General features: G+C 45.1%; 1 protein-coding gene across 1 annotated transcript in view; it reads right to left on the bottom strand.

The window, feature by feature from the left end:
- Positions 1-3,729, bottom strand: part of LOC144756155 (E3 ubiquitin-protein ligase TRIM39-like) — a 261,144-nt gene extending 257,415 nt beyond the window's left edge. Inside the window, exon 1 of the mRNA XM_078645733.1 lies at positions 3,190-3,729. Coding sequence (XP_078501859.1) covers positions 3,190-3,603 — 414 coding nt within the window. The 5' untranslated portion in view covers positions 3,604-3,729. The remainder of the gene's footprint in view (positions 1-3,189) is intronic.
- Positions 3,730-24,518: the final 20,789 nt, after the last annotated feature.

Raw genomic sequence — 24,518 nt, 5'->3', positions numbered from 1 at the left:
AAAACATAGCATAGTATAACACAACACAACAAAACATAGCAGAACAAAACATAGCAGAACAAAACATAGCATAACATAACAAAACATAGCATAACATAACAAAACATAGCATAACATAACAAAACATAGCATAACATAACAAAACATAGCATAACAATCTTAAACAAAGCATAGCATACAAAGCATAGCATAACAAAGCATAGCATAACAAAGCATAACAAAGCATAGCATAACAAAGCATAGCATAACAAAACATAAGACAAAGCATAGCAAAACAAAACACAGCATAACAAAACAGCATAAAACAGCAAAACACAACATAGCATAGCATAACATAACAAAACATAGCATAACATAACAAAACATAGCATAACATAACAAAACATAGCATTGCAAAGCATAGCACAGCATAACAAAACACAACAAAACGTAGCATAGCATAACAAAACACAACATAGCATTACAAAACAAAGCTTAGCATAGCATAACAAAACATAGCATAACAAAGCATAGCATAACAAAACACAGCACAGCATAACAAAACATAGCATAGCATAACAAAACATAGCATAACAAAACATAGCATAACAAAACATAGCATAACAAAACATAGCATAACAAAACATAGCATAACAAAACATAGCATAGCAAAACATAGCATAGCAAAACAAAGCATAGCATAATAAAACACAAAAAAATATAGCATAGCATAACAAAACAGCATAGAATAACATAGCATAGAAAAACATAGCATAACAAAACATAGCATAGCATATCAAAACACAGCATAGCATAACAAAACACAGCATAGCATAACAAATCAAAACATAGTATAGCAAAACAAAACATAGCATTGCATACAGCATCACTCAACACCACCACAGCATCACTCAGGGGCACCACAACATCACTATGCGCTACCACAGCATCACTGAACGCCACAACATCACTCGTTCGCCATCACAACATCGCTCAGCGCCACCACAGCTTCAATCTGTGCAACCATTCAACAACACCTGGTTCAAATATGTTCTCTCAATGTTTCAATCTTTATTACAAATGTAACAAAAAGATGTTAATATTTCACTTCTGTTCTTGGATTTTCATCACAATAAAATACACTGAACATAATCTTCACAAAAGTTATTTACAAAACTTTAAGCTATTGCCATTATAAATTACAATAAGTTTTATTTAAGTATTAATTATTGAAAAAATTAAAAGCCATTGTTATTTGTAATATCAATACATGTAAGTCACGTAAATACAACACATATTGCATTACAAATGCTATAGGTATCACATTGGCGAAAGTTATAACTATTGGCATTGTAAATGACAAAGCTATTAATTTCGCGATTTTCAAAAACAAAACCTAAATTAAAAAAATTTCATTTACAATACCAATAGCTCAAACTTTCCTAATGCGAGACCTATTGCATTGCAAATGCTCGTTTTCTTTTTACTTTAGGAATTAGGTATTTGGCCCCTCAATGCAACCCAAGTAAGGAAATTAATTCAATAAACAAGTGCCTGATCCTCTTTATAAAATACTTGAATGGAGGCTATCAGTTGCTAAACTGAGTGTGAGACAAACCAGGTAATTTATTTGTGCTCTCCAACATGTGACGGGAAACCCGTCCTATGATATACTGAAGGCAGCGCTGCAATAAATATTATCATGGGCTCTAAAGATCGGACTCACTAGCCTCCCCAAATGATGAGAGAATCTCTTGTATCCAAATTTAAACGCATAATCATCAGCAAAGATGGAGGACCTGGAACAACAGAGTCGAAAACGGAAGGGGCAACCAAATTGCTCAAAATCTCCAAGCCATCGAGGCACAATGGACTCAAATCGTTGTTTTGCAAAACACCCTGACATATCCTTGACCTTTTTGTACAATTTTACACCTTCACAGAAACCATGGGGTGGGCTTTCTCCATGGAAGGTAAGACAACCCCCTAAAAAGCAAATAACTTGAACGTCAGCGAAAAGGGGGGGGGGGGGCGACTACAAATAAGTAATATCCCTCTAGACCTACATTTCTTTACATAAGGCTTTCATAAGCTCATACCAGGGGCGCAAAACAACACTCTTTTGCAAACAGAACTAATATTTTCTTTGACATTTTATTTCTTTTTCATCATTTTTGATCATTCATCCACATCACTTACACTCTATACATACATGTTTGGACACACACACATACCTTGTGCTCCTGGGCAGCCTCTGGAGTGGGGAGCACTGTGGGAGGCTGGAACTACACCTTCCCCAGACCTAGTGTATGCACAAGGCGGCAGCCTCTCGAATGGGAGTACTGTGTATCCTAGTTCCACCTCTGACCCAGCTCTGTAGCACCCATACATTGTGCTCCTGGGCAGCCTCTGGAATGAGGAGCTTCGTTTATCTCGTCCCAGCCACTGACCCAGACTAGAAGCACACACACACATACCTTGTGCTCTTTGGCAGCAGCCTCTGGAATGGGGAGCTTTGTGTATCCTGTTCCAGCCTTTGACCCAGACTAGAAGCGCACACAAACACATACCTTGTGCTTCTGGGCAGTCTCTGGAATGGGAATACCGTGTATCCTGCCCCTGCCTCTGACTAGAAGCACACACTCACTCATACAGTGTACTCTTGCGCAGCCTCTCCATTGGGGGGGCACAGTTAAGGTTGCCACCTTTCCCAGAGAAAAACTCTGCCCATTTGTTCACGTTTTAATATTCTACAAAGGCCCGCGCATACAACTTTATAGAACATAGATGTGTTTGTGGCCTTTCTTTGTTTACTTTAATAATCAGTCAGGGATCATTACAGCAGCTGTGGAACATATTAAAAAGTGCTTTCTTTTTATATTTACTGGTTGAAGTGTGCACTGATACGGGGTAAAAAAAACACACATAGAAGTTATTTCCCTTATTTTTGTACCGTCTGGGATATTAAAACGGTGGTTATGCTAGTTGACAACCCTAAGCACAGTATGAGGAGGGGGAGGGGGACTACCCCATCTCTAGATATACTGTATACACACCTTGTGCTCCTGGGCAGACTTTCGATAGGGAGTAGCCTGTCCCGCACTCTGACCTGCTCTATAGCATCTACCTCGTACCCTCTGGCAGCCTCTGTCTTGGAGTGCCGTGTACTCCGGTTCCACCCCGCCTAACCCAGCTCTATGACACTCATACCTTGTACTCCTGGGCAGCTTCTCCAATGGGGAGCACCATGTGAGGCCTGTGATCACGTGACATGCTGCAGACCACACAGATGGGCTCCTGGTCATCTTCACAGAAGAGTTTCAGTTTCTCTTCGTGTTTTCGGCACAGATTCGCCTCTTCGGGGGTCGAACTCGGTACCTGAAGCTGTTTAAGGATTTCCACCACGTTCGCCAAGTGCCTGTTGGGCCGGAGGGTTTTATTTTGAGATATTTCCCTGCACTGAGGACATGGAAAGTCTGCCTGCAGCCCCTCCCGGCAAGCAGTGATACAGGACAGGCAGAAAGTGTGCCCACACTCCACAAACACGGGGTCCGTGAAATATTCCAGACATATGGAACACGTGGTTTCTTCCTTCAGGCCCTGGAGATGATGTGCAGCAGCCATGTTACTGCCCGACAGGAAGTGGTGAAGTCAGTAAGTTTCGTTTCTCTCAACTTTAGAAGTGGGAGGGTCTGTCTCTCCTTCCTTACACCCCCTCCCACTACAAAGAAATGCTGGGAGTGTCTGCAGCAGAAAAGGGAGTGTCTGTTTCTCCTTCCTTACACGCCCTCCCTCTGCACAGAACAGATGGGGGGTGTTTGTGTGTATACAGGGTCGTGTGCAGCAGAGTTAAACTGGGAGCAACAGAGCAGGGGTTATCTGTGGCTGAGCTGGGAGCTACGTAGACGCAAGGTCGGACTGGCCTATAGAGCAAACGGTCATTTTTTCTAACAGGTTGGGGGCCAGTTTTATTACATACTGGGCTGTTTTAATTCTGATTTCACCGACATATATTACCACAAACATCTGTGTAGCAAGCACAGATGCGCGCTTTCCAACACATCTTGCAAAATCCCCATTACAGCATGTATTTGCAAGTTCAAGACTGGCCTGATTTGCAGCTTACTGCTTCGCTGATAGTCAACAGTTTACCTGGAAATATTTGTATCTGTACTCGGTATGTCTGCAGGTGACAAAGGCACGATTGAGCCACATCCAGCCGGCTGTGGCTCAGACATATCCACGTCAGGGCGAGGAGTTCATATCTGGGAGTTTCGGAGCTAGCGCTCAGTGCTGTGGCCCGTGCTGTGTAATAGTTGCCATCCCCTTGGGGTCGTGCATCCCCTGCTCTTCGGAAGTCTGACCCATTGGACAGCTCTGACTGCTGCACTCCAGCCCCGCCCACCCAAGGAGAGGCGAACCTCAGAAGCAGCAGCGCCCTCAGCCGAGCGGCTGCTGTTATTACACGACACTGCCCTGATGGGGACCCATGCAAGAACCCACTACCGTTACAGCCCGATTATGGTTGGGGTTCTGTACCTTGTCTTCACACAAACTAACCCAGGCGCGCAACCCCCATTGGGCTAAAAGAGCTTCAGCTCCCACCCCTCCCCCCAGGTCGTATGTCTCATCCTGGGCTGATGCAGCTCGAGCTGCTGTGGGCTCGGCTGAGCAGTGTTTGGGGTCTTATCTCCAGCACGCCCCTTTTCACAGGTCTTTAAAGACTATTTGCACATTATTATTATTATTATGTAAGCATTTTTATAAAGCGCAGACTTTACCCGAAGGTGTCAGAGCGCTGTACAATAGAACCCGTTATGTTACATGAGAGAAATGTTACAAAATAGAACGTACAAAAATAGCAAGACACAGAATCTAACACAGCAGGCAAGAGGAACACAATATCAAACACAGCAAGCAAGGAATGTACAAAAAACAAATTACAAATTTACAATGACTAACGGACTTCCTGGCGGGGTCTGAGAATACTGAACGGACAGCAACTTCACCTCAAAGCAGACATAATTTGTCACAAAATGAAAGGACCCGTGTACCGGCGGTCTTTCATCTTAATGGAAGAAACAGGAGTTGTCAATAAAACGCACAAATAGCAGCTGCTCTTCACACAGTTGTGCTGGTGCTTTTATTGGCAAAAAACACAGTTGATGGACAGAATGTAGAACCATGTCATACATTCACCCCTGTACAGAGATCTGGGCCTAAATCCATCGTTTTTTTGCACTCCACACCACCCTGGTTTAGACACTGGCTAAATGCAAATCAGCTCTGACCCTGTGCCTCATGGGAACAGTCCAGTCCGAACTACCAAGCCATGTCTTTCCCAGACCGGAATCAAGCATCCAAGGACCGGTTTCTAGCTATCAGCCTTCATCAGCCTGGATAGCTTATATTGGCAGCGCTGGTAGGGGCAATCGGTGGTGCAATTTGCAGTGGCCTCCTGACGAGGGCCCTGACACTTATTGTTTTTACAAATTAAGCACTGACAGACTGTCATATTCAACAAGCTGCGCCAAACTGTCAAACTGCAAAGTCTAAGCTCTACTTACTCAGAGATGACCCAAGCAGAGCCCGGTCCTTGATGGCCTGGTCTGCTGATCTCAGGGCCCGCTCTCTATCTGGGTGAGAGGGGAGGGGTCCGGCTCCAGGTGTACTCGCCCACCACTGCCCTCAAATGCATTTATATGACCTCTCTGGGTCGGTACTGGGCCCCTTCCCTGAACGGGTCCCGTGGAGAGCAAGTCTAGAGGCAAAGGACGATATACTGCCTCCTACATAGTGCACGTAAAATAAAAGGCCTACCTAACAGCGTTTTCATTACGTACGCACAAAGTGCATACTTATTCAAACATGGCTCACCCATTGCACATTTGTTCTACGTGTGTATTTAGTCACAGCTTCAACACAGCGCCCGCGCCTCCTGGAACCCACTGCCCCCTTTCACTTAGACTTCCACACAAGGTTTCTACACTTCTCGCGTATCTTCTAAACACTGGGCCAACACTATGAGACACAGGACCAGCGATTATCCTATGCATGCCGATTGGAACACATCCCCATTAGTACATATGCATGAGTTACCCCAGTTTCGGGACACTGATACCAAACAGATGATCTCGGGTGGCAGAGGAGGAGGGGGTGCATTCAATGAGAATTCCAAACCTTATTTTCAGGCTCTTAGTTCTAAGGACTCGGACGCTGCATTGTGGGAGTTGCAGTCTGTTGCTAGAATAACCACGTTGGTGTAAAAGTGAAAGCAGATTTTCTAATCTTTTGAACTCTTTTTTTTTTTTAACTGACCTGCAGTTTGGGTCATAAACAACTACTAAATGATACGCGTGAAGTTAGGACATGTGAGCAGCCAGCGGCTTATCAGCGCGTTCCTTTTAACTCCTAATCTACCAATCTTGTGAAAGTTCTGCATTGCGCTAAAAGGACGTTTAACGGGTCAGAAGTGTGAGGAGGGACTCACCGGTATAGAGCCTTGGGATGATTCCCCTCTACAGACACTGGTACCACTTTCCCAACGCTCTTTCCAGGATCCCACACAAGGCAGGAGAAGAAGGAAGTGAAACCGGGGGGGGGGGGTGAAACCAGGAAGAAGGACGTCGGAAGAGCCACGCGGGGAAGACGGACCCTGTAGCTGTGCACCTGAGGAAGATTCCAGGAGCGGAGAAGCGGCGGAGACTGAACCAGGCGAGCCTTGGTCTGAGGAGTGGTGGAGTCCTCCGGACGATGCTGTCGAGCGGCCGCAACTCTGGAGAGTTGCGGCAGATCCGGCGAGTACCAGCATTTCTTGGGAAGGAAGGGGGGAAACGAGGGAGGCCGGTGGGGAATCAGGGTTTCCTTAGTGGGTTTCAGCTGTAGTGCGGGTAGCTCACGGTTTCGGGGACCTTGTTGTTGTATTGGGTCATGTGTAGCTGACTTTAAGCTACAAGCTTATCTCTGAGTTGTTTTTTTTTGTCATGTGTAGCTGACTTTAAGCTACAAACGTAACGCCGAGTTGTTTTGGGCCATGTGTAGCTGAGACAAGCTTAACGCCGAGCTGTTGGGTGTGTCTTCTGTTGATTTAGTGTTGTGTTTTAAGGTTATAAAATAAAGTACCAGGTGGAATTGATATGTTGATTGGGTAACTTCGACTTTAACGGTTTCTTTGTACTTTTACAATTATCCAAATCCTCCCCTCCCTTCACTTAGTCCTTTCCAGGCACTTCTCTTCATTTGAATTTCACCATATAGCCTGAGCACTAAATTAGTAGCCAAGATATAGTGTTCTGATGGCTCTTTTTTCTCCCTCTAATGAGCCTCCGGGGAGAACCACGTGATTCTGAAGACTAGGAGCCAAGACCATCGGCCACTATCGCCCGATCCAGCTCAGCATTGGAAGGAGAACCTGAAGAATACCTCCTTGAAGCCAAAACTTTTATTACTTCTGGCAATAAAATTAGAACACTTGGTAAATACATTCAGCCTCTTCGCCTGTTTATCAAACCTGCGCTCCCACAGAAGCAAACATGATGAAAGCCCATAAAAGAATACATTTTGAGCGCCGGCTATTTGAACGCAATAAACTAGGGATTGGCGTAGCAGCTCTTCATAAATGAACAGGTTTGTTCATATTGGGCATCAGAAGGCCCTCTCACAATCTCTTAGAACTGTATTCTAGACTGGCCTTTGTTAGCGCAGCAAAAATGAACTGAAATACCAGAGGTGACGAAAAGAATGCGCCTCCCGGAAAGTAGCCTACGGCGACACCAAAAATTAAGCTAAGGCCATTTCGAACTAACCATTATTTCTAAATTTCTGTCGGAACTTGCAATCTGAAGCTAGGCCATTCCAGTTGTCTGAAGCCAATACTGCACGGTGCCAGCCATTTCTTTCCCCGGCCCATTGCTAATCTCGGCTCCGTCCTGTCCCCCTGGGGACTGTTTAATACCTTCTCGCACCTATGAATGGTGGGTAAAGAGCGCATCAGAAACCCAAAAGAGGCAAACGAGGGCAGTACTGAACACATTAAGGAGGCTGAGGGCGCTCACGAGCAGCGAGGGAAGGAAACTGGTGGTCGAGAGAGAACATGGGACTGACAGAAACAAGAGCTCACCATTGCGGAAACGCAGCCGCTTGTTTATATTTGCATTGCGCTTTCACTTTAAGTGAAAGCGCGATGCAAAAATAAACCTGCAGCTGCCTTGAACAAAGATGGGTGAAACAGATGTGTTCACACTTACACGCCTCCTATAACAAATACCCTCACGTCACCATGCACTCACCCATTCACCCTGCACTCACAGTGATCACTCTGCACTCATAATGCACTTGCGCTGTTCACTCTGTAGCTCACCCTGCAGTCACACAAGCACAATACTCACCCTGCATTGCAGCATTGTGATTGGCTATAGGGAGCCTGGGTGCTTCCTGTTTAAACAGAAGAAGCCAGGAAGAGAAGCGGTGGCCGGCCAACCAGCTGGTAAGTGCATTTATTTTGTACCTCCCTCTCTTGACCCCTCCCATCCCTACTGCTGCTTCCCAGAAGCAGTTACCCCTGGATGAGCTGACAACGCCTAAGTTAAGAGGGTAACTAATTTGCAAAGGGGAAAGGGTCCCACTAGGATACCTTTCCCTTTGGGAATCGATTGGGCAGCCTCAGGGGGGAGAGGCTTTCCAAAACCAAAAACTTTTTTTAACCAGCATTATTTCCTTTAAGGAACTGTCCGGGGCTGCTTTGGAAAAAAAATCCATTTTGGAATGCATTCATAGAGATGATGGACTGCTGTTCCCTTGCAGGCCGCCATCTCTGTCATTACATCCAATCACAGAGGGTCACAAATTGGTACCTGCCTAATGAATTTCAATTAGACAGGTTATTCTGCAACCCCCTGCGATTCAGTATTTTGTGAACCAATCTAACAGTTCATATTTCAGTTTGTAAAATACTATTCCATTTGCAGAACGTACGTGCCGGATTTACAACCACTTTTTGAAAATAAAATAATAGTGCATCAAGACCCTAATTTTTATAAATAGATGTCAATTATGTTTACTATTTGTTTGCAGTTCCGCCTAGTGTAAGTGCCTGTTGAAATATGCATAAAAAGGCATGAAACAAATTATAAGCTGTTCAGACAGCAGCTGAGTAAATAGTGAAGTTCTTCTGCTATTTGCATTGTACTGGTCCATAGCTGCCAAGGTTTCAGATTGCTTATGTGTGACATGTTCATAATTTCAGTGAAATTATGAGTGACATTTCAATCACTATGAGTGAAACTTTCTCGTGAGCAAAATCAAGCAATGAAGATGAGAGAAGCATATAAATATCAGAAATCGTGCTCACTTGAGCAATGAAAAACTTTAAGATCTCAAAACTGCTGCAATTGACCTATGCCTTTGTTGTTACTCAATATTTGTGAATGCTGTAATTTCTACTTTAGTGCTCTTTGTGAATGAATGAATGAATGTATACGCATTTATATTGCGCATGGTTACTCTAGGGCACCCCAGAACATTTAGGACAGCTAGAGCTTCACCGCTACTCATGGGAAAAGGAAGGTCTTCAGCAATTTCCTGAAGTGGAGGTAATTGGGTTCAAGAGAACGGAATCAGGAAGTCGGTTCCACAGTTTTGCCGCATGGAGCGTGAATCTTCGGCCACCCATACGTGCCCGACAGATCCTAGGAACTGACAGAAACTTTTTATTGTTGGATCTGAGTGTCCGAGAGACCTGATGAAGTTGAATCATCGGCAGGATCACCGAGGGTCCGTTGCCGGTGATGGATTTGTGTACAGTGCACATGGCTTTAAACCAGATTCTTTGTTGCACTGGGAGCCAGTGCAACTGACAGAGTGCTGACTTAGCTGAGGTGCGCCTCGGAAACATTCAGTAAAAGTCGCGCAGCACAATTCTGGACAACTTGTAGGATCTTGATAGTCCCCTGTGGAGCACCCAGGTAGCTCGCATTAGAGTAATCAAGTCGCGATAGAATAAGGTCTTGCACCAGCAGACGTCTAGCGTCAAAGGGAAGAAGTGGCAAGATCTTCCTCAACAGTCTAATCAGGCCATAGCAAGTGGCAGCTACTTTACGCGATTGTACAGAGAAACTAAGATTGGAGTCCAGCCAAACACCCAGACTCTTAATTTGTTTCTTTGGTAGGGGGGGGGCTAGACAGCTTGGCCACCAAGGATCTAGGTTGGGGGGGCAGCATGTCCTAATATCATGACTTCGGTCATAGAGCTATTAAGTTTGAGAAAGGAAGAGTCCATCCACTCAATTACGTTAACCAGGCAGGAAGTCAGGTTCTTATCATTCATATCATGCTGGCTGAGGGACACCACCAGCTGGGTATCATCAGCATAAGTGACCAGCTGGACCCCCCCAAGGAAGCACAATGTCCGCAAGGGGGCGCATGTAGATGTTGAACATGGTGGGGCTTAAGGAAGATCCCTGGGGGACACCATACTGTAAAGGGGTCTGTCTTGAAAGAGCCTCATCTTCAAAGACCATAAATGATCTATCGGAGAGGAAGGACTGCAGCCACTTAAGGGAAGTCCCTGCTACCCCTACCTCCCTCAGTCTTTGAATCAGAATGCGGTGATTTACCGTATCGAAGGCTGCGCTGAGATCTAGCAAAATGATGGCAGCGCAGCCTCCGGTATCTACAATTTTCCTTGCTTCTTCCACCACAGAAAGAAGGGACGTCTTAGTGCCCTGCTTACCTCTGAATCCAGTCTGAGTGGGGTGTAAAGCATTATTGTTCACCACATAAGCTGCCAATATAGAGTTAACATGTTTTTCGGCCAATTTGCTAATGCCAGGGAGTTAAGAGATTGGGCGATAGCTAGCCCAGCCCGCAGGGTCTAAGTTAGTTTTTATTAGAAGTGCTTTAATTCTTGCTTGCTTCCATACCGGGGGAACCCGTTCAGCCACCAGGGAGGCATTAATTACATTCTGGATGACTGGGGATACAATCTCTGATACTAATTTAAGAATGGAATGGGGAGCGACATCAGCTGGGGATCCCGACTTAAGGTTCTCCAGAAGACGCTGTGAGTCAGATAGAGAAAGGGGGGCAAAAACTTCCAGCCTGGCATATGGGAGAGGGGTGGAAAGTTGGGTATCAACCTCCAATTGTGGGAATTGCGAATAAATGTTAGCCACATTAGTGGCAAAGAAATTAGCTATCTCGTCACAGCGCTCTTGTATATTCAAAGGGTCAGGAAGAGGGCTAGAAGGAGTAATAAGGGATTTAATTTGTTTTACATTTCCCTAGGAGTGTTAGAGGCCAGCATAATCTTTTTCTGATAGTAGCTGGATTGAGCAGCCTTTATGTCGTCTTTGTACAATCTAAGTGCCGTTTTATAGTTCGCCCTACTTGATTCAGAGAAATCTTTCCTCCTTTTCCGTTCGGACTGCTTACAGGATTGTTTAAGTATTCTGAGTTCGGGAGTATACCAAGCTTTCTTGTTGGAGCCAACTCGATGACAGAATTGTTTCTTCGGTATGGTAAGATCTAAGGATGACTCCAGCCAACTATTGCAGTCATCATTGGCCTTGATGGGATTAGTGCAAGGTGCGGGATGGAATTGTTATGATTCATTACCCACCCTTCCACTGAAAGTTTTGACCAGGTCCGGCCCAACTTATTAGATTTTGTAGAGGATTGAGGCAGAGCCCCGGGAGTCCAGACAAAGGAAAGTAATGAGTGGTCTGACCTAGTTCATCTAGGTGAAAATTAAAGTCACCAAGAATTGAGAAGTTGGGGGTGTGGCTCGCCAGATATATAGCAGTACCTGGGAGGTCATTACAAAAATGAGTGTGTCCTCCAGGAGGACGATAAAGGAGGATGCCTGAGAAGGTACAGGTGGGAGCGAAGCCAATGGAAAAGGAAAGGCTCTCACAGTCCGCCAAGGAGCCCATAGTCGATCTGCAACTATAGATAGTTTTAAATATAATAGCAATCCCACCTCCCCGACCAAACTCCCGATCCTGTCTGGCCAAGGTATAGTTAGAAGGGAGAGCCTGGACCACATCTGCATCAGAGGCCGAATTTGTCCAAGTCTCAGTAAGAAAGAGAACGTCAGGGCATCTGTCCTCTAGCAGCAGATGGATTTCACTAGCATGCTTGGGCAAGGATCGACAGTTGAGATGCAGGAGGGAAAAGGATTTGGCCTCTCTAGTATCCGAGGGCGGAGATTCAGGAGGTATAAGTGTGAAGGTGCAATATGGACAGTGAGGACAGTAATTACCTTCCTCCTCCAATGACATCACATGCATACAGACATCCCTCGGATTATCTCTGTACCCCAACAGTGCATCCCTGCTGTAGCAGATATTACCCGGGAGGATTCGGCCAGGGGTTCCTGCCCCTCGCCCCGTCCTGACGCGGATGGGCGCAGACGGGCTTGCCTCTGGCGCGCCCGCATTTCCCCGATTAAATACGGTGGGCTGAGAGCCCTGCCCAGCCACTAGAGCGCCTCCCCAAAATGGCGGCAACTAATGAGCGAGTGCCTGCCTTCCTCAGCCAAGATGGCGCGGCCAAGTGTGGAGAGTGTTTGATCCCGCTCAAACGGCAGGTGCAGGGAAGTAATTTTAAGGTGCGGCTAAGTGGATGTGTTCCATCTAGTTTTTTTGTTGTTGTTAAAATCTTTTATACCGCGCACGTTCACCAGACGGTTTCATGGCGCTCACAGACAAATAGCGGGGGGACAGAACAGCAGAATTACTCATAGGCTAATTGAAAAAGGTGGGTTTTAGGTAATTTACGGAAGCAGGTATAGTTAGGGCAAAGTCGGAGTGAAATCGGGAGGGAATTCCACAGTGAGGGAGCCAAGAAAGAAAAGCACAGACCTCCATGTTTTTTGCGTTTATACCTAGGGGCGATTAGTAAGTTATGGGCAGTGGAGCGGAGATCTCTTGAGGGGGTGTAACGCTTTAGGCTGGAAGTGATTAAAACAGGGGCAAGGCCAATGAGAGCCTTAATGACAGTGCAGCCCAATTTAAACATGCAGCGGGAGGCCACTGGAAGCCAGTGCAGTCTCCTCAGCAGGGGCGAGACGTGTTGGTGTTTGGGCTGATGGAAGACCAGTCTGGCCGCCTGATTTTGTACCAGCTGCAGCCGGTGAAGATGGTAGGCAGGTATCCCAACATAGAGGGAGTTAGAGTAGTCAATACGGGAGATGACAAGAGCCATGATGACAAGTATGAGGGCTTCAGTAGTAAGGAACCTACAAATTTTGCAAATCCTGTGTAGATGGAAAAAGCAGGAGGATGTAACAGCATTGATTTGAGGCCTCATGGACAAATCACTAGGTATAATTACACATAGGCTTTTCACCGAGTTGACAGGACAAGGCGGAGGTCCGAGGGAGGGGGGTCAGAAGCTAGAATTCCAAGGGTTAGCTGACCCTCCTATCAATACTAACTCCGTCTTGTTGGGATTGAGCTTCAACTGACTGCAATGCATCCACTCAGAGATAGCAAGCATGGTGGATTGAAAATTGGCACGGGAGAAGGGGGAGGGATCAATGAGTAAAATCAACTGTAAATCGTCTGCCTAATTAAAAATGGTAGCCGGGATGTGACGGAGATGAACTATGAGAGGTTGCATATAAAGATTAAATAAAAGAGGCGAAAGAGCAGAACCTTAAGGGACACTACAAGAAAGAAAGGAGTAGGGGGCAAAGAAAGTGGACAGGTGAGCTGACTGGGAGCGCTGGTGCAAAAAAGACCTGATCCAAGTCAGGGCCCTGCCCTGAATACCCGCATTATTGACACAGTCGATCAAAATAGTATGATCGACCGTGTCAAAAGCGGCTGACAGATCTAATAGAACAAGTGCCTGGGCAGTGTTCTTATCGGCGCCTTGCCTCAGCACATCCATTACGGCCACGATGACAGCTTCGGTAGAATGCTCTGGGCTGAAGCCGGCTTGTTGGTTATCTTCAATGAAAGCGTTGAGGCAGCGAGTGACATAGGTCTCCAGTATTTTCCCCAAGTAGGGGAGAAGGGAGATCGGCCGATAGTTACTCAGGATAGAGGGATCAGCACCAGGCTTTTTGAGTATAGGAACTACAACTGCTTGTTTAAAAGAATCCGGGACTGTGCCTGTAGCGAGCGAGTTGTTAAGAAGTTCCAACGGAGGGTCAGGGCAGGCCAGGAAAGCAGCTTTAAGGATTTGAGGGGGACAGCAGTCATTAGGGGAACCCGAGCTGACCGAGTGTAGTAGAGAAATAAAATCGGTCGGAGAAATGGGAGGGAAGAGATCAAAGCGACAGGGATTCATAGGGGGTAGAAAAGAAGGAGTGGGAGAGGAAGGGGGAGGGATATTATTTTTAATGGTAGTGATTTTGTCAATAAAGAATGAATTGAGGGAATCACAGAGGGCTTGTGTGGGTTGAGGTTGGACAGTAATACGGTCTGGCAAAGTGAGTTCCTCCACAATTGAGAATATGTCCTTAGTCTTGGAGGCAGAATCCAGGATTTTCTGAGAAAAGTAAGAGGTTTTGGCCAGTAGGATAGATTTCTTGTATTGTTTTAATAGGTCAACATATGCAGTTTTTAATGAAGGGTCATAGTTGCGCCTCCAACGGCGCTCAGCTTGACGGAGGGCAAGTTTGTCCAATTTCAGTTGATCAGTGAACCACCGCTGAGCATCGTGGGGACATTTGATTTTAATTGTTCTTAACGGGGCCACCATATCGCTAGCATGTACCAGCCACTGCTCAAGGGCAACAGCCTGGGCAGATGTCGAAGCCAGGTCACTAGGGGCTGTCGTAGCTAGAATAAACTGAAATTCAGCAAGGTTGGCTCGCTTCCAGTTGCGTGCGATAAAGTTGGTAATAAGAGGGGGGTGAGAAGTGTGGTAAATAAATAATTAATTACCGGTACTATTTTTCTATACATTAACCAAAACAGATAGTTCAATAAATAAGAGGCAGGATCCGTGATATCTGAGTCAGAATGGCTTTAATCGGATGGCTCGAGCCTAAAGACCATGAAGTGGCATGCAATGGAATGGAATGGCAGCTGCAACGTCTCATCAACATTACATAGTATATATAGGAAAACATTACAATTGCATTGCATACAGTAGGCGTAACAAGTGACAAACGTAAGATAAGAACATATGGGCGTACAAAGAAGGCGTGCACAGGGCGTGCACGTAGACATGTGATGAAAACGTCACAGAAGTGTCATAAATGGGTGGATACATGGAGGGGGCTACCTGGGCAGCTGGAACCTTTAACCTACTGGTGCGCGCAAACGGACCATGACGTGTAACTAGGGAGAGCTGGGGGCTCTGACTTCTACACTAGAAGAGGAGACTAAAGTCTGGGATGTCAGGACGACATGTGCCTATAGCATATCTGGTATCTTGTGTTTGGAGTACATGTTGATAGAATCTAAAAGTTATCAGGGCAAAGACTACTTGACACTAAGGCTGGTGCATGCATATATTCTACATGTATTGCGTGTGCTATGAATCTTCTATGGATATTAATTCAGTAATTCTCTTGCATGGAGACAGGAAGACTAGACTATAGCTGAAGATGTTTATGCGGTTCGTTAGCTTAGGAATGTGAAGTCGGGGAGCTGAACTGATAACTAGAGGCATAACATATTCTTGGCAGACAGGCAGGCAGGCCAGGCCGGGCACCGCGCTGCTTGGCAGAAAGTAAGCGAAGGGTCAGGGATACGGGAGGGGCTGCATCGCTCCTCGGAGTGATTTCAGGAGACTGGAGCTTGAATCTGGTGTCCGGGCCCTTTGAGGCCTAGAAACGGGGACAACTCGATGAATTAACGTGCACAATGTAAAACGTTGGCAACATAGGCCTAATACTCGTTGCTTTCACGAGGACTGGATAACTGGCATACTAACGTTGGACACAACTATAATTGCGTCTTTATTCGGTCAAGGGGGTAAATATGCATATCGATCATGCACATATAACATATAATGGGGAACACGTAGGGACACATGACAAGGCAACATTCAATTTTCCTCATTCCCTCCTTGTGCCCTACGTTTCCTTCAGGAAACATCAATATTCATGATACCATCTATCTGTTCATAGAGCATCATTTGCTCGTCTCGAATCTTCTTGGAACGGGACTTAGGACTAGGAATACAAGAGGTAGCGCACAAGCCGCAAATCGCAGGGCCACATTGTAAACATAGACAACAACTGAATATGATCATTACTACTATTCCCAGGAATGACAATACCTTCCATCCCCAGGCAGATATTATACTCCAGAGCCAACCGGACCATGTCCAGGTGCCTGGATTCTGGTGTAACTGATGGGCAATTTTATGAAGTCTGGTTATAGCTGAATAAACAGACGGTGCGTTATTAGGAATGAAAATGCAACAACTAGATCCGATGACTCTACAAGCTCCGCCCCTATCGGCCAGTATGACGTCAAGGACGAGTCGATTTTGAAGGACAACAAATCTCATAGCAGATTGTTCTTCAGTTAAGTTACCTAGAGCGGAAGTAGTCTCATTCACTACTGCTTCAAGGGTTCTAGTCAGCCTACGTATTAGCTTACTATTCTGGACAGGACCTATGAAGAAAAAGAAACCTTTATTGAAGTCTTGATACTGTTCTAAGGTAGTTTCAGTTTGATCGACAATTGGGGACTCAGTCTCCCTTCTATGTCTAACGTGTACTAGATGTGTATTTCTGTGATAATCGGATGGGGCTAGAAAAACTGGTGGCAGTAGGAAGGCAATGTAACATGTTCCATCCCAATCGAGGGGCAGACGTACATATGCGGTCTGACCACACACAAAATACGAATGACGTGAGGCTTTGAAATTAGATTTCCCACTGTCACTATACTCGACCACAGTAGTACAATCACTATGTCCTAGATGTACTGAACCATTCTTTCTGACACATAATTCGCCTTTCACTGGTAGGACTGTAATAGCAGGCAAATCTGGAGAAGTCTCGGACTGAACATTCAAAACCATGAAATTCGAGGAATAATTACCTAGATCATATACTTCATTTTCTAGATCTAACCCTGTTCTATGGGAAAGTCCTTCCTTGTCTGGGAAACATGTTCTATTCAAAAGGGATTTATCGTCTGTGGATGACGTTATCGTAAACCATGCTCCACACGAACCATTGTGTGAAAACGGATAGGGAAAGAGTGGCAGAACTCCCTTCTGCGGCTGGAAAGGGGGGAGTCGACCACACACCCAACAATTAGTGGCATTGCTAGTCTGGTGTGAATAGTGTAACATTCGGATAAAAGTATTGTTGCGCATGGCAAGTCTGTAGGATAACTCGTGAGGAGGTAGTTCACTAAAGGTGTGCTCTACTGTATCATTAGAAGACAAATGTACATGTGAATCAATAGGAGGAAAATATACATGTAAAACATAACTTATGCATGTAACCGTAAGACTCAGAAATAACATAAACAATAAAGTTATTACGCATCTGCTGCGCAAATTTTTACAATAACGTATTTTCTTGGAGTTTCGATTAACTCTCTCACTATGGGGGTCTATCTCATACATGTCAGGAACCTGTCTAACCGCTTCACCCGAGAGGGACTTAAACAATTAAACTGTCTGACTTGCTAGACCTCAGTTTTAGTTTATACTCCTGCTGCGGAGTTTTCTCTAACAGGGGGAGTTTAGAGTCAGTATCTGGGCAGTCCTTGAGAAAAGTCTTTGGAAAGAGTCCATGAAAACGTTTAACGTGACTGGAGTGGAGCCAGCCCTTGCGGCCCTCCACTTTGACTGCTGTCCTTGTGGTCATCAAAACGAGCTTCGGCTCTTTCCAGCGGGGCTCCAGCGGGCTTGAACGATCAAAATTCCGGATCAACACCAAATCGCCTGGAACGACCTCGTGCGGTTTCACTTGCGTGTTGTCTGGGAAGGCAGCAGCGACCTGTGAACGACAAGAGAGTAGTGCAGACATCAAGGAAGCCAGGTAATCTGTCAGCATATTACTGTCAACATCTGTAATTTTACGTGGCATTGGTGTACCCCACATGTTCGGGGGACGACCGAAAACAACCTCGAAAGGTGACAGACCTGAACGGGAGTGAGCGACCATTCTCATGTAAAAAAGGGCGACTGGCAGAGCTACCATACAATCTACGCCTTTTTCTGCGCAAACCTTTGCAATGCGGATCTTCAGAGTCTGATTATGTCTCTCGACGAGGCCAGCTGCCTTGGGGTGTCGTACACAATGGAACTTCCACTGGTACCCTAACAGAAGAGATACTTGTTTCATGAGTTCGGATGAGAATGGCTGGCCGTTATCTGAATACACGACCCTGGGCAAACCATAGCGGGGAAAAAACTCACGAACCAACTGCCTGGCAGTGGTCGCGGCAGTGTAATCTGGGACTGGATATGCTTCCGTCCATCTGGACAAAGCGCAAACTACTACGAGGACATACTTGAAACCTCGACATCGATCCATCTGAATATAATCCATCTGGAGGACTTCAAAAGGGTGGTCAGGAGGATGGAATCCACCTTGTTCCACCGAAACACCTTTACCTGGATTGAATTGACAACATATCATACAGGTACGTACTTTCTGTTTGGCTGCTGCTCGTAAATGCTTGTTAAACCAAATATTCTGGATGCTGTCTAACATGGCTTTCTCTCCTAAATGTGCTGGGCTATGTGCGGTGTTAATAATGACTTGAACCATAGAGTCGGGGAGAAACCATGTGGCTTTTTCCTTTGTCAACCATCCCTGATCTGTCTGGACCCCTCCTTGTTCAGACCATTTCTTGATTTCATCGGAAGTAGCATGTGACTGTATGTCTAATACATCTCGTGTAGGGTCCTTAACTGTCATACAAGTAGTCTGATCTAGAATATCTGTCTTTGTCGTGTTAACTAGAATGTCTGGAGTCTGAGCTGTAAGCTTGGCTGTTCGATCTGCTAGATCGTTACCTTGGGAAATGGTGTCAGTAGCTTTCGTATGTGCTTTGCACTTCATAATGGCAATGGCTTTCGGTAAATGTATTGCTTCTAACAGAGCTTGAATGAGGGGGCCATGCTGAATCTTGGCTCCATGAGAGGTCATGAAACCTCTTTCTTGCCAGAGTACTCCAAAGTCGTGTACGACTCCGAATGTATAACGTGAATCTGTATATATGTTCACTTTCAGGTTCTTAGCTCGTATGCAGGCTTGGGCTAGAGCGATGAGCTCTGCTGCTTGAGCAGACAGGGTGTCAATACGATGTGTTTCTATGACTTCAGTTTCAGTAGTCACTGCATACGCGGCTACTAGTTCTCCTGTACTTGTTCTCATACATGAACCATCCACATAAAGTGTCAGGTCAGGATCAGGTAATGCAATGTCAGTCAAGTCTTGTCTTGGCTTAGTCATGATGTTAATAACTTCCACGCAGTTATGTGTGGCAGGGTTTGGAACAGTCGAGGGTAACAGTGTAGCAGGATTTAAAATGTTGCAGCGTCTGATTTCTATGTGTGGCTGAAACAATGTCAGCTCATATCCTGTTAATCGTGCAATTGTCAAGTGCTGAGTCTGTGTTCGGTTCAAAAGAACTTCCACGGAGTGTGGAACTTGTACTGTCAGGGAGTGTCCTAACACTATGGAATCACTTTGTCTGATAGCTAGAGCTGTGGCTGCAACGGACTTGAGGCACGCAGGCAGAGCCTGGGTTACTGGATCTAATGTGCTAGAAAAATAAGCACAAGGCTTGTGTTGTCCTGCTTGATCTTGTGTGAGGACAGATAATGCTGTACCATCACGTTCAGTAACAAAAAGTGTAAAAGGCTTACTGTAGTTTGGTGTCGCTAACACAGGTGCATTACATAAAGCTTTCTTTAACTCGTTAAAAACAAGTGTATGTTCCTAGGTCCAAGGGAGGACAGTCGATGTCGCTGCCTCCTGTGTCGTTAACTGTATCAGTGGTTTAGCTAGATATGCATACTGAGGAATCCATTGTCTGTAGTAAGAAGTGAGGCCGATAAAAGCTCGTACCTCCTTCTGTGTCTTGGGCTGTGGAAGATGTGCTATTAACTGGATGCGGTCAGGTGTCAACTGTCTACCCCTCTTGGACAGTAAGTGTCCAAGGTATACTACTTGCTGGACACAGAATTGCAGTTTCGAAGGGGACACCTTGTGCCCCATCTCGGCCAGAAAATACAAGACTGTAAGTGACGCACGTTCGCAGTCACGTTCTGTACGGGCTGTGATTAATAGATCATCGACATACTGGAGCAGGGCAGTGTCAGTTGGCATGTGAATACTGTCTAGTTGTCTTTTAAGCGCTTGACTGTAAATACTAGGACTTTCTGTGAAACCTTGAGGTGCTCGTGTGAATTTATAGCTTCTTCCATTTAAACAGAATCCGAAAAGAAACTGGCTGTCTGGATGAATGGGGACACTAAAGAATGCATTCTTGAGATCAATAACTGTAAAGAACGTAGCTTCAGAATCAATGGCTGTCAATAGGGATGAGATATCTGGAACCACTGGGTACTGGGGTATGATACATTTATTAAGTTCTCGAAGGTCAATCACTAATCGATAAACTGGAGGTGCATTTGGGTCAGTACGTTTAAGAATCGGAATGATAGGAGAATTACATACATTGGAGTCAGTTTCTACAACCACTCCTTGAGCAATGAGCTCGTCAATAATTTTGGATAAGGCTACTACAGCCTCAGGTGGCAATTTGTACTGTCGGATTCGTGGTAATACAACACCTTGTTTCAGAGTGACCCGATAGGGTGTAATGTGCATACAACCTACATCAGTTGGACCTTGCGCCCATAAATGCTGTGGTACATTCAGTAATCTTGGATCAAAATCTCGCAACACATAATGACCTTTGAAATCACGTAAAAACAATCTCACTCCTTCTGGAGAACAACATATTACCGCTCCTAATTGTTTCAATGTTTTAATACCTAGTAAATTTTCAGGACAGGATTTCGTAAGTAACAAGTCTGTAGTTCGGGACAATGGACCAACTTCTAGAGAAACTGGTTTCGATATTTCATTAACAATAGGCTTTCCTGAAAATCCCAGGGAAACGTTTCTTGAGCCTGAGAGTGGAGCCCCTGGATCCTCGTCATGACTGATGGTAGTCCTACTTGCCCCTGTATCAATCAGAAACTTTCTGTCTTTCCCTAATACTTGACTGTGTACATAGGGACCCTCTTGATCTACAGGAACCTCGATGAGAGGCAAGCCAACCTCCCTCTCTAGGCTGTTTCATGAATACTGCTGATATTCTGGATAATCTGACTGTGCGTACTGGTACATCTGTTGTGTAACGTGTTGTGTGGCAGCTATAGGCTGCGGTACTGTAACTGTCTGTTGTGTGTTCTGCGGTGGCTGGGAATTCTGCGGAACTTGTTCTTGTCTAGGAGGACGTGGTCTCTCTTTCGTCTTACCTGTAGCTATGTTGTGTTTCAGAACTGCACATTCGTTTATATAATGACCTGGCTGTTTACAGTAATTGCAGGTCCCTTTAACAGGAGCTGCAGAATGACTAGTCTGATTCGAACCCCTCTTCTGACTATCTGGTTGAACAGACTGTGCAACTAGTACTTTCATTTTTGTGTCTTTCATACGTCTCCTTTCGTGTTCTTGCTCTTCCCTGATTCTGTTCTGGTGATATTGTAGCATCTGGAGCATTTGAGATGGGGTATTAGCTTGCCAAGTACTCTCGACTTTCAATACTCTATTTTTAACTTGCGGTAAAGAATTCTCAACTAGTTTGGTAACAAAAAGATGTGGATACGACTCACTACTTGTTTTCAGGCTGCTATTAATAATGAAACATTTCTCAAATCTGGAATAAAAATCACTAGTGTCCTCGTCTTGTTTCTGTTTACAGGCTGAGATGGCCTCCCAATCTTCCTTTTTCGTGGCTAGTAATCTTGGCAAGACTTGTATTAACAGTTCGGGTAATTCCTTGGCTTTATCCCCAAGACCAGTACCTGGGACTCGTGCATTATCTTCAGTTTCTAACGCGGTCCAATCTATCTTTTTCTCTCCCACCTCCCATTCTTTTTCTTTAAGTTTTTCATATATGCCCGCAGGCAACAGGACCTTTAACATTTTGATGATATCAGGATACGTGTATTCTCCCATACGGAGCATGTCTTTTAATTCACGGTGGAACCCTGCTGGATCTTTATCGTGACAGGGTATTAACTTTTTCATTTCTAGTAGTTCTATTTTCGTGATAGGGGTGTAAACAAATACTCGTTCGAGATTACCTCCCTCTCCCCTAACTGGATGCACTTCTCGTAACGGATTCTGTCTATCTATGTAGAACGGAGGTGAAACAGGGACAAAATGCGGAGTCAGGAACGTTCTGTATTTGTGGCGTTGTTCTAAAATGACACTAATTAAATCGGTACCTAGACCTTTCCATCTGTTTAGGAGTAACTCGTTCAATACAGTATATAAGGGACCTGGATCAGAATGCTGACTCTCGTACAGTGTGATGAGGTGCTGGATCATGTACATACCCACCAGTCGCTGCTCGCCTGGGGGCAGTTTCAGAAACATTTGGGCCACTACTTCGTCTGGAAACGTGGCAGAATCACTAACCCATCGGACTGCTGATCGGGCTAGTTCTTGTTCATGCATGGTACTAAGCTCACTGTAACCTATTCGTAATTTCAGAACTTTATCGGTAGCCTGGAATACTTGTTCAAGAGAACACTGTTCTGGTACGGGAGGAGGAAAAGCTTTCTGGTAATCTAGGCGTGTGTGTCTATCGGAAAGTCTCGTTCTACCTACATACGCTATTCTGCTGGGATTCTCGGTGTCTACATCTTCGTCTGAAGAATCATTCTCTTTGTCTGCTACTATTCTTGCTTTCTCTTTCTCGTGTATACCTATAATTTCTTTCCGGATCTTTCTGTACATGGTTTCTATACTATTTTGTGTCTTGTGTTTTCCGTCTGCTATATTGTCACTCCATTTTGTCAGGACTTTCATCTCTTCTGGACTTTTATCAGGACGATCCTGTTCTCTTATTAAACAATTTGTTAGAAATTGCAAAATCATGCCTTGAATCTCGACTTTCCTGTGTGCCATAGCTTCGTGAATACTTTCTGGGTTCTCCCCTGTTCGGATAAAATGATATATTCTGTCTAAATGTTCTTTCATATCTGATATGGTGATCAAGAAGTTTGCAACTCGTCGTAAACGTACGGAGTATAATATCATGTGATCTTCGCCTGGCACTGGATCATATCTACAATCAGTAAGGAACTTCTTGAGGGCTTCGTACGTAGCCACTTTTGGCGTACGCTGTAATGCTGCATCTCTCAGCGTCAGGCGCTTTGTTTGAGGCGGGGTGGTAGGAGCACCTCCCCCTGCTCCTCCTGAACTGGAATCGTCAATTAATACTGGGTGTGCGGCTGCTGGTAATGTGACTGGAAAAGTAGGAGTACGTAACGTGGGTTGGTCCGGGGGTACTGGCACATGAACAGGATTCCCGGGGCCAACGACTGGAGGCACAGGAATCACATTATTAACAGGGGGCTGGACTTGAACTTGGACTGGCGGGGTAGGGTCTGTATTAGCATATTCTGGGACAGTGTCGTCTAAATAGGAAGAAAGAAAAATTTCGGCTGCAGTCGGTTTATGACGCAGCTTAGTCGGAACCAAGGGTGATGGTAAATTATGGAGTGCTTCCGGGGTCGCCTTCGGCAAACCCTCGGCGAGAAGAGGATACATACCTTTAATAAGGGCATTTCTCTGTCTGTCTAACTGTTCTGCTCTAACTCGTTCACCTTCTTCGATTAATTCCCTTTCTTGGGCTTTTTCTGTGGATTCCCTACTTAATTCTGCTTTTCTGAATTCTTTCTCGGTTCTTTTATGAGATTCTTTACGCCATAACTCTATGGCACCTTTCTGGGATTGTCTGGCTTTCTTTTTCCATAATGCTTCTTCTACTCTCATGATGCACTCGGCATCCCATGTTCCTGAAACAGGCCATCTATATTTATCTTCGAGATGCTTGGTGTAATCAACCCATAAATCTAGATACAGTATGGCATCTAAGCCATGCTTATGATACATGAAATGTCCAGGACTGTCCCTAGGAGGGACAGGAACTGATTCTTCGAGTAACCCTTTTCTGGTTTTTATCTGACGCAATTTCGAAAACAGCGGCATATTTGAACCGTACTTGAACTTGAACACAATACACAATGAACACAGTAATAAATAGCAAAACAATCATTCATACCACGACATCAAGAACACATTAATAACAGTTCGAGCAGAATACTACCTGATACATTGAAAACACAATACTTGAATTTCTCGAGAACGGACTTACTGGAATTACTGGATGCACTGCTAAAACAGTACAGAACATACCGGTCTCCTAAAGAGACACGTCATACCGTATCCACCTAGGTGAACACGTCGGACCGGATCTGTGTACCCAAACCCGTCGGACCGGGCACAAATTAATGAACACCCGTCTAGATACCCCCAGCAACGGTACTCACCGGGAAGCAAACTGAAGGCCTCGGAC

The sequence above is a fragment of the Lissotriton helveticus genome, chromosome 5_1 (assembly GCF_964261635.1).
Source record: "Lissotriton helveticus chromosome 5_1, aLisHel1.1, whole genome shotgun sequence".
In the NCBI taxonomy this organism is placed as follows: domain Eukaryota; kingdom Metazoa; phylum Chordata; class Amphibia; order Caudata; family Salamandridae; genus Lissotriton; species Lissotriton helveticus.
Note: the sequence above shows the minus strand (reverse complement) of the source record. Positions and strands in the feature narration are given on the sequence as shown.